At 32.0% G+C, this 11,938-nt stretch overlaps 1 protein-coding gene across 4 annotated transcripts in view; it reads left to right on the top strand.

The window, feature by feature from the left end:
- LOC106464227 (histone deacetylase complex subunit SAP130-B-like) overlaps window positions 1–11,938 on the top strand; it is an 80,365-nt gene that overhangs the window by 36,365 nt on the left and 32,062 nt on the right. For all 4 annotated transcript variants that reach the window (XM_013924359.2, XM_022392157.1, XM_022392163.1 and 1 more), the window contains exons 10-11: window positions 7,580–7,769; window positions 8,817–9,022. In XM_013924359.2, coding sequence (XP_013779813.1) covers window positions 7,580–7,769; window positions 8,817–9,022 — 396 coding nt within the window. The remainder of the gene's footprint in view (window positions 1–7,579; window positions 7,770–8,816; window positions 9,023–11,938) is intronic.

Genomic DNA, 11,938 nt, shown 5'->3' with positions numbered 1-11,938 from the left:
AGGAGCTCAAATTGTGCTCTATATGCTTCCCAGTGTGCCTTCCCTTCAAATTCTTGTGGCTTCCTTCTTACTGAATCACTCCTAGTACTGACATTCATATCTGGGATGTGACTTCTGATGGGACTAAATATGTCTGCATTAGGGTTTAGCTGCAGGGTCTGGAAGGGGCTTGTCATTGTCATGACTTCTGCTGTCATAACAATATGTTTCTGCATCTTTTGGCTGTTTGACTAATTATGTTTTTGATCAAGTAAGTATTTTGTAAGGTTATTTGGTGCTGGTAGGAAATTTATCATGGAAAGGTTTATAATTCTTCTTTACTAAAAAAACTAACAATTTAGAAAGTAGCTTTTAAGAATAAATCATTATTATTAATAGTATTAAACCTCTTGCCATGAGCATCCTTTACTGCACATGTTACGAGGTGTTTAGTGTGTTACATTCAAAATTTACTTAAACTACTTTTTGTTTGTTATACCAATTAGTATAAAATTGTAGCTAATAATCCATGTTTTAATACTATATAAGTTTTAAATTCTTAATTTGATAAGGCAATATTTTAAAAAATCCTGAATTTCCCTTAGTGTGAGAAGTGACTTTTTTTATCTAGGCATCCCCTCTTTTCTAATTTATTCATCACCCCTACAATAAGTATGAAATTTAATGTAAATTACTCACTACAATATGCTCAGACAAACCATAATTTTCCTAGCCTTTAATCTTGTTTGGTTACAGGGCCATCAAATAGAAAATCAGACCCATTTTGCCACACCTACCAGTCACATCCTCTTTTTCAGGTTTTGTTAATAGGTCTCTCTTACATTTAATTGCTATATTACTTATAATAAATAGAAAGCTAAGGTTTTCATCTATCAAATGACGTATTATATTACATTGTTTTCTGAATAGAAAATTTTCAATTTCATTTCATTACAAGTTTCATTCTCATGGGAAACATATTGACTAGCTTGGATGAATTTGTAACAGCTCTTGTCACATATTTAGAAAGCAAGAAAAATTGGGATAGATATGGAACATTTTTTGCTTTTGGTATGTTATTATTCTATGTTATTTTGTACATTATTTAATTAAATAAAAATCAATCAGTGCACTACTACCATTAGTATAAAAGAGATAAGGTTAAGTGTCATCAACAGTTGACAGCAAAAAAAAAGGTCCAAGTTAGTACTTTATTTTTTGTTTTTCATGTGTATTCTTTATGTATTATTATAAAAGTAACTACAATGTAAAAATAAGAATTTCTTTAGGTTAGTTTAGGTAAAATAAATAATAATAATAGTATAATAAAAAAATTTTCACAAGGCACACATACTATCAGCACAGAGTAACTCATGGGTAATGTAATTTGAAACTGTAATGTGAGCCCCATGTTCCCCCAGTGATTTACAGCTTATAATGGTCTTACTAGTAGTTAGACATGGTTAAAAGGGCAATAAAATATAAGTATAAATAGATATATACTGTTATGGGTTTACAACTACTTAGGATATACAAATGTAGTTTCATGTTACAACTTGTCATTCTAGAAAGAAAGAAAGGGTAATTTGGATCTCTTTTTTTTGTTGTGTGTGTGTGTGTGTGGTGGTGGTGGTTATAAAGTTATACCAGCCTTGTATAGAGTTAAAGTGGTAAAAATAGAGAAAATACAAAATTTTACTGAAAAAACTTTTGAAATGTATTTAGGAGGTTTTAGAGATTACGTAAATGAAACTTGAGATTTTTGAGATGAAATATTTTTGATCTTAACATGAAAAATCACTTTGCACATGGACTATTAAAAAAAAAGACTCACTATTTAGTTTGTTAAAAATACATCACTTAAAAAATCTGATTTTTTATATATAAAAGACTTATGTTTACTGAAAGACTGCCAAATTTTGTACACACCCTATTAAAAAACTCGCTATATTCGTAGACAAATTTTTTTTTAGTTTGTTAAAAATACTTCACTAAAAAAATCAGATTTTTTGTATGTAAAAGACTTGTGCTTACTGAAAGACTGCCAAATTTTGTACACACTATATTAAAAGTTAGTAGTATCAAGTCTATAAAGACTTTGAATGAGTACAAATAGGTCACGTTGTTGGTCAATTTAACCAAGCCTGTGTAGAAGGATTTAATGGAGTTTATTCTTTTAATTTAATCTTTTAGGTCTCTTCATGGACTTTTTTTGATATTATCTCATCCAGTAACAAAAGAATTTAAGTTAAATATTTGTTTCTGTAAAAGCAACTTTGTTGAATTACATAGTTTTAACAGTAATTTAAACATTACTCTGCACTATCAAAAAAAACTTTCCTGAATGTGTGAAAAAAGAAATTCCTGATAAATTCTTTCCAAAACATACTTCTTAAACTTATAGCTATTATTTGATACACCAGGGTTACTTCCTTTGCCCATCTGGTTTGATTTTTCTCACTTGCTCCAGTCTTTTATACCCCATCAATTGCCCTTGGTGATATTTATCTTGTAATACTCTCCACCTACGCCAATGCGCCCTCTATCCTGGTACTGTATATAAGCACATCATTCAGATAATGTTGTCACTTTTTCTCAACAAAGTGTCACTAATGAGTTTCCCAGTATTACGATCATTTGGAGATACTTTGAATGTTATTGTGTTATCTAGTTGATTTTCGTAATAATATTTATGCTAATTTCAAAAAAAAAATTTTTTTTTTTTTTTCTTTAATTAGCAAGCTGATTTATGGTATGAATTTCCAGATTATTCTTTCTGGTATGGAGCCAAATTGGGTCTCTTCAATCCCACCTCTGATATCGAGCATGACACAACAATTGGGGGGGGGGGTGTCACTCTCGGTTGAGACTGCCAGTATTCTTATTCGTAGAGAGATGGAAACATATGGTGGCCCTTTGGGGGACTCTGAGGCTACAATTGAGGGTGATCCTTGACATTTTAGATATAGATTTGCTTTTTCCTGTGCCTTCTTTTAGTCATAAATACATGTGATACATTTATAGACTTTCAATGCTGGGGTCCGTGGTTTGATTCTCTAGGGTGAATGTGGCAGATGGTCCAAAGTTACTTTGCTCTAACAAAACAACTTTACCTCACAAAACACTGTTCCAGTCAACACAGTCTTTAAATGATCTATGAAAAACAAAAAGGAGGCCACTTTGGGATAAGCTGCTTTTGTTTGTTTTTCTTCTGTTGATTCTATGAGTGTATGATGTTTTGGTCCTTTTTGCGGTTGCTTTTGAGCCTGCACCTTACTTGATGGCTGAAAGATCTGGGAGGGTATTTTTTTTTCTCCATACACAGATACTGTGGTTAATCTGAATAGTTCAATGTCCCTTAATTGGACATCTTGTTTAGTTTCACTTCACTTTATTTAAAAACTCTCAGGATCACCAACTTCATTGATGATGAGATGGATCCATTGTTAGCATGCATGTTGGTTCAGCTTCTACATTCCTCCCTGTTGTTGTTGTTGTAGTCTCAAATTACATCAGCTTCCACGAGGGGTCATAGTTCCACCCCTATTTGTGAGTCCCAACCCCCAACATCAGCCCCTCATTAATTGGTACCTAGAATAGACTTTGTCTATATCCAAGGTTTCCACTGATCGGTCGGATCACCAGCAGCATCGGTGATTATTGTATACCTTCAGGAGCTGTGAGGCTCAGTTTCAAGAATTTGTTCAGTTCACATCTTCTCCAAGGTTCACAAGTTACTCATTCCTCAATGTGTGTTGATTTTTTACTGAGATTGTAGATGTCCAATTTGGTTGTAGTTGGCTCCTATCTGTACTTTGCCATAGTAGTGGTGTCCCACCACTATTGGTGTTTGTGGTGCACAAGGGTCAGGTGCTGCAGTTCCAAGTTTTCCCTTCGGGTTCACATGGGTTCTTCCATATCGTACAAGTTTTTTTCCCTCGTTCTATTGTACTATGCACACACCATTCCATGGATGACTGGTTACTGCTGTTACCATCTCATCAATTGTCAGACCATCACATCCTTATTCTAGTTTCAGAAACAACCAAACAGGCTTCCCTTTCGGGACTGAGACATCTATTCTTGCTCTAATATATCATCAGTCTGGATATTTTTTTATTTTTCATCTTCTCTCTTAGTCGGGCTCAGCTTACTCCCATCTGGCTCAACATTATAGAATAGGACATCACACTCTTACGTCTCCTGCTCCTACTGCAAGGATGGTTCTTTCTCTTCTGGGAATGTGGGCATCACTTGAATCACTTGTGCTTTGAGACAAGAACACATGCTATCCTTTTATTGGTCTTCATGTGACCAAGGATCATAAACAATGATTCACTGGTTTCCCCACTTTCCTTAGTTGGGATCATTCTTCCATCTTGAGGGGTTGTTAAGATGGGACACTGATATGATATGGGTTCCTCAACTGCTGCCTAATCCAGAGTTCCAGCTCTTTGTGAATACCTTGCTTCAGGGATGGGGTGCGTGTATCAACAATCAGGAATTCCAGGGTCTACACATGGACAAAAAGGATTCCCTACACAGTGTTTTCATCCTTCTTGCTTTTCAACAGGCAGTGCCTCACAGTCTGGACTTATTAAGGGGTAAATTGTCAGCTTCATTCTGACAGTTCTGTGGTGGTGTCTTGTGTTTCTCATCAAGGAGACACATGATATAGGGCTCCTTGTTTTCGAATTCTGGACATCCTTTCTCAGGACCAGTCCTATCTTATCACCCTTCTAGCTTGCCATGTTCCACGGGTGAGGCCACTGGTAGAAAATCAATTGTCTCAATCCAGACAGATTCTCCTGACGGAATAGATGTTGCATTGCAAGGTTCTGTTGGATTGACCTTTATTTTTCAACTCTAATTGGTGGGTTGGCCTCTCATTGGATCACCCAACTTCTGGCAATATGGTCTCCAGTAACTCATCTTTGGACTTTGGCAATAGATGCGTACTTTCTTGTGGTGATTCTAATGGCTTGGAATGCATCACTCTATGGCTTCAGGTTGGGATCCATTAATAAGTTTATATATTTATCTATCTGTTTATATAATGTTGCGGTCAAATTTCCCTAGCCACCGATGTGGGACATAGGAACCGAGACCCCTTAATTCCAACCCCGAGTAGTAGAACCATAGCTATCCGATTGGGGCTGGCCTATAGTGATGATCACTCATACAATTCTACCCACGATACAGGAATTCAGTTCTGGGTGAAGAGTATACCTGTTCTGGATATAGTACAGTCCCCTGCTAGGGTGCTAATCTTCTAATGACACACCCATGCTCTATGCAGATGCTTTCTGTATGGATAATGCCTTCACCAGCCACTCCACCTTATCAATGTGGAATTCTAGCTATGAGTGGGAGAGGAGGTATGTATGTTTTGGAAGTTAACATTTTCCTAAATTGAAAATGTATTTCCAATAATACTTACCTCTGCTGACACTCTCCCATTCTTTCTCCCCACTGAGAGCCGGTGTTAGAGACTCGGATTGAGTAAGTCTCAAAAAAGTGATACCATTATCTGAAAGAGGTGCTTGTATACAGTATCAGGATAGAGGGTGCATTAACATAGGTTGAGAGGTGGAGATAAATATTGCCAAGGGCAATTGAGTGGGGTAGAAAACACTGGAGCAAGCGAGAAACAATCAAACCAGATGGGCGAAGAAAGAAACCCTGGAGGTTGAGTAATAGCTATAAGTGTGAGAAAAGGTATGTATGTTTTGGAAATACATTTTCAACTTAGGAAAATGTTAACTTTTTATTTTATTTTTTACCACAGTTGATATGCAGAATGTAATTATTGAAGATTCTTTTATTGAATAGATTTTTTTGTTTTGCAGCTTGTATAATGTTAAAACTAGTTGATGGTTGCAATATCTTAAGTTTGATTTCTAAAAGAAATTTATTATTTTTGTTTCACTTGTGTTTTTGTTGATATCTTATACTTTATCTTTCAACATCCTTGATGTTAAAATCACATGGTTCTCACTAATTTTCATCATTATTGATGTTTTATTTGTTTTAGTTAGGTCACGGCTTTCATTTTCACCTTACAGCCTACTTTATAGAACAGTAACAAAATTCAATGAACTGTTATTCCAAAAAAATATTTTTTTGAATCACTAAGCATGGTAGTACTTAGTATGTAGGGATGGGTGTGGATAAAAGTGCTGCATATTATGTACTGTCCATCATAGCCTCAAATCTCTCTCATAACAATCTGAGAGAGTTTTATACACACCTAACTGAGGTTTTTAAAAGCTATAAAGACCTTCAGTTTAACCAAAAAACATTGCTAAGGTAGAGAACCAGCAAGTAGCTTAATAGCCAATTATTCTGGTTCTGGCGTCAGAAGGGCTAGTTCACCAATGCTTGAAATTGTTGTGATGACTTATGTGCACCATAATCTTGCATTTTAACTTGAGGAGTGCAGAAGCAGAAACTAAAACTGCTGCCTTCATGGTGACTGCCACTCATTATAAAACATTCATTGATATTGTTTAAAAAAGAGTGGGAAATAAGTAATTAAAAAAATGTTGATGTGGGGATGCCAAAAAATACAGAAACAAGGTAGGGATGAATACACAAAACATACAAAAATCTCTACATTAGTAACCACTGAGTCAACTTTACAAGCTTATGGGAATTAGTTATTGTAAGACCTTATTATTCAGTTTAAATGCTGTTATTCAAACCTGAATTCACGCAAAAAAGATAAAAGTTTTTCGTGGAAAGATTTGGCTAGTTATGTAGGGATTTTTGTATGGTTTTGTGTATTAATCCCTATCTTGTTTCTATACTTTTTGGCATTACCATCCCTAGATCATCCTTTTTTCTTTTTTTATTACTTGTAGTAACATATTTCTTAGTGTTACATATTTTTCTGATCTTTTACTTTTAACTGGTTTGTTTTTCTTTGTTTTATACAAGAGTTTGGTAATCTAAAACAAATGATGTGGGAAATTTGTATGCTATGCTCACGTCTGTTGAAGCTTTAAAACTATATTAATTAATAAATTTATCATGGCTGCAAAAATTGCAGTTGGGGTACCCTATTTTTTATTTAAATAATGAATGATCTTCTTTTGTTTTAGATTGTTTTATTCAAGTTTCTTTTTGGTCAGCTATAAATACTGTTTTAATGAGAACAATTTTAGAGTCCTTCTTCATGTAAAGCTGATTACATTCCACAGTAAGTCACATCTGGCTCCATTAATCTTTAAATTTACATATATATGACTGAAATGGCTAATGAACCCAGAGATTCAAAATCTGTGACAAAAAAGAATTTAGAAAGTTTTAATGTATTGTACTCATTTTCTTATTAAAGATAGTTTTCACAGCTATACACACATGCTGTATTGTGTATTAATATAATTTCAAATTATAATCTGTGTTCATAAAATACATGCATTAGATTTTTATTTATTATTATTGTTGCTTTCAAAATGGTATTTTAATGGTCTTGATTCTGGTTGTGCATCACACTGTTTTTCAGAATGAAGCTAATTCTTGATTTTTCAAATAAAAATTGATATTATTTTTTATATCAGTAACTCAGTATAAAGTACTATTTTATCTTTTGTGACAGCAAAAGTTTACTCACAGCTCTCAAACAGCTCTCGAGGAGGTAGTGAAAGTCTTCCAAACTCTGGAAATGAAATTACTTCTCAGCCCAACAGAATGAATACAGTAATTCCAGTATCAGCCATGAGTGGCACTACTCCTCAGACTTTGTCAGGGTCAAATCATCATTCTTCTTTTGAAAGTAAATCTGAAAGGTGTGATGACTTTTCTTTTTAATTTGTAGGGCAAACAACAACCAACTGAATTTGTTTATTTCTCTTTTATAATAAAGTTATTGTTGTATAATAAATAATAAGACTTATTATGAAATCTAGGATCTTAAATTTTCTGAAAGTTTCCATTAGAATCTAATGTATAATTAATAATTTAATTCCTCTAATACAACAGTTGTTTCATTAATGTAGATATATTTTTTAATTACTTAATAATCATTCCGTAGAAACTGTTTATAATGCCAGTTTCATATGCAAGTCAAAAAAATAATTTATATATACAGCATTAAAAAAACACAATTATACTGTAGCAGAGATGTTATATTTCTAGTAATCTGTAACTTATGATTTTAATTCAAATGTATGAATATTAGATACTAACTTGAGAAGTTTTTGAAAACACTTCCTGTCAAAATATGAAGTTTAAAATTCACTTAGATTTTTTGATATATTTTTTGTCCTATCTGACATGTAACAAAAACAAGGAATAATACAATTATTAGAAAAGTCAAAGATAAAAAAGTATTTTAGAAACATTTGAGCCTTTAATAAAACTTAATAAGTTTTTGTAAATCACTAGATATACCCTATTAGCCTTATAAGTTAAAGAATCATTCATTATTTAAATGAAATTTCTAATTATGCATTTTTTTCAGATGTCATTTTAGGTAGTTCAAAGTTTAGATGTATCCCAAGATTATTTCATGACAATAATGCAGTTGATAAGCATATTTTTGATGCTGTATTTTACTGACTGCTGTTTTGTTTTATTTTCGACCTACAAAATTCGAATTTTATAAAGAATGAGTACAGCTCAAGCCTTGAAATTACTTTTAGTTTTCTTGTACTGGTTACAAAAGTAGCTAGTAGAAATAATTTTTTTGTTTGTTTGTTTCAGGATTCTGTGGAATTAAATATTTCATTTGTAATTTACTAGCCTGATGAATGAGAAACCTATTAAGAAGAAGATTTGAATATAAGTTAATTGATAAACAATTTATTATTATACATATATTTTTTTTCTTATAGCAATACTAGTGGAGCAACACGGTTAGCTTCAGTTCCACAGCCTGGCTTTGCAGGAGGCACTCAGTATGCTGTCCCAGCAGCAGCCTACTACTATGAATCTTATCCTGTTCATAGTGGTGTTACAATGCAGCATTTTAGCAATTCTTCAGGAACATCAAGTTATACTGCCAATGTGGTTCCATCTTCGGGGCAAAGACCTGGAATATGTAGGTATCTGTTATGTATTTATGAAGGAAGGTTGTTCATATGATCATTGATTTATATTATGTGGTTCTTTTCATGTGACTGACCTGAAATGCATTTGTTGTGTGTGTGTATGTGTGGAAGGAAATAGACATTCATACATATATAAAATTAAAAGTCACTAATATGGAATCAAGGTCATAAGAGGAACTTTGATCTGGTTTCTCTCTTTGTTGGAGTTATTTTTGGTGTATATATCCAATTATGTGTGTATACATCTGTGTAGTTTTGTTTGAACAAAATCTTGGAATAAATGTTGATTGTTAGATATTATTATTATTACACAATCGAAGAAACATTTAAATTAAAGAAAATCAACTTAGTGTCTACATTACATTATTTTAAACTTTTTCAATAGTTTATTTTATTTTTACTTGGTGAGGTTGCTGAATTATGATTGGTTTCATATTAAGTGTTACAATGATATGGAATGAAGTTTTTCATAATTTTACATCCAAAAATGATGGAACTGTGAAAAGGACTGTTTTACAATCAGGAATTTCTGCTTTTCTTAAAGAAATATGTGTCACTTAATGAAATATGTGAATATTTATAATTTATCTTTTAACCTACATGTTATCTTTGACCAACATGAGTACATTTTGTACCAACACATATTTTTATTATTTTGGAATTTTATGAATGACAAGTAAATTATAATTCTTGTAAGAAATAATAAAACTTTCTTGACATTTTAAGCTCATATGTGGTCCATATGAACCCCAGCCAAATAATGATGATGGCTCCTGATCTATTAAGTTTGCACAGTTTTTTTCTCTTTTTTTTAACTCTGGTGGTTTTACCAGGAAAAGAATGAAAAATTAAATATTTCTTCTGAATTACTTGATTTATTATGGGTTCCATATGGAATGCAAATTACTACTTAAGGGTTAAGAATGAATTTGTGCACATATGCCATGAAACCATGTTAACTGCCTCACTATGCGCTTGATCGATTTGATTTAGTTTGTGACCCAAAATTGACCTTTAGAGTTTCCATACTAAACTTTTAATATGTTTTGTATATCTTCATGAAATTTTGCAAGCTTTCAGTAAGCATTAAAAGCACCCACCTGTCATATCCTCCCTTTCAGAATTCGTTGATAGTTCTCTCTTATGTTTCATTATATATTTCCTATAACCAATAGAAAGTCAAGGTTTCATCTATCAAATGATGTGTTGTTCAACATTGTGTTCTGAATATCGTCAATTTCACTCACAGTACAAGATTCATTCCCATGGGAAAATTAACGACTAGCTTGGATGAATTTGTAACGGCTCTTGTTGCATAGTTAGAAATCCAGAAAAATTTTGAGAGGTAAGAGAATTTGTCTACTTTTTACATGTTATTAACGTATATTCTTTGGTGCATTATTTAATTAAATAAAAATTATTAAGTGCATTGCAATCAGTACTACAAAAAATTAGGTTTAACTGTCCTCGACAATTGAGAGCAAGAAAAAAGAAGATTGGGTAACTACTTTATTTCTTGTTTTTCATATTTATTCTCTATTTATTATTATAAAAGTAACTAAAATCTAAAAATATGGATCATTTTAAGTTATTTAAAACTAGATTAGTAAAGTAAGTAATAATAACAATAACATAATTAAAAGGGTTCATGATACGCACACGGGTAAAGTAATTTGGTAGCGTAACATGACCTGCACATTATCCGAGTGATTTAAAACTTATAATGGCACAGTTAGTAGTTACACATGGTTCAAAGGGCAATAAAACAATAAAATTTAATTATAAATAGATGTATACTGTTACAAACTTAGAGCTACTTAGGACAAACGAATATAGTTTCATGTAACAGTTTGAAGTCATTCTAGAGAGAAAAAAAGGGTAATTTAAGCTTATTTTGATTTTTTTTTTGATGGTTACGAGGTCAGTCGAATTGACTGATCCCGTTTTGGGATAGGGTAGAGAAAATATTAGATAAACGATAAAGGTTCACTGAAAAAAGTTTGAAATGCATTTAGAAGATTTTAGGGATTACACAAATTTGAGATTTTTGAGATGATGAAAATTTTTTTAATTTTAACATGAAAACTACTTTGTACATGGACTATTCAAAACAATATAGTAATAGTCATGGACAAATATTTATTTTATTTTATTAAATGTACTTCACTAAAAAATATGATTCTTTGTATGTGAAAAACTTATAATGTTAACTGAAAGACTGCCAAATTTTGTGAAGATATACACACTATATTGTGAGTTATAAGTATTAAATCCATAAAGACTAACTGTTTAACCCGGGCTCGGTATAGTTTTCATGCTATAACTTTTAAATTAGTAAACGAGTGTTAATGAAATTTGGCAGATTATCAGTAAACATCACAATGTTTTCATACACAAAATATAAAATTTCTTTATTAAGTCTTAAGGTTTGTAAAGCAATGTTTTTCTCATGTCTTTTTTTTCTTTTCATATGTTGCCTATCTATCATGTAAAGTAATATTCATTTTAAGATTAAAAATACTTTTATGCGTCAGAAAATTTTGAAATTTCACATGCAAAATCTTTATAATGTCCAGATAGCTTGGCAGATTATCAGTAAACATCACAATGTTTTCATACACAAAATATAAAATTTCTTTATTAAGTCTTAAGGTTTGTAAAGCAATGTTTTTCTCATGTCTTTTTTTTTTCTTTCATATGTTGCCTATCTATCATGTAAAGTAATATTCATTTTAAGATTAAAAATACTTTTATGCGTCAGAAAATTTTGAAATTTCACATGCAAAATCTTTATAATGTCCAGATAGTTACCAAACATCTCTTTAAAAAACTATATTTTATCTGTTATTTTCAATAATTAATCTCTGTACAGGTTCGGTAAATTTGACCGATCTTGCAACCACCAT

The sequence above is a fragment of the Limulus polyphemus genome, unplaced genomic scaffold, assembly GCF_000517525.1.
Source record: "Limulus polyphemus unplaced genomic scaffold, Limulus_polyphemus-2.1.2 Scaffold58, whole genome shotgun sequence".
In the NCBI taxonomy this organism is placed as follows: domain Eukaryota; kingdom Metazoa; phylum Arthropoda; class Merostomata; order Xiphosura; family Limulidae; genus Limulus; species Limulus polyphemus.
This window is presented reverse-complemented; position numbering and strand designations above follow the sequence as displayed.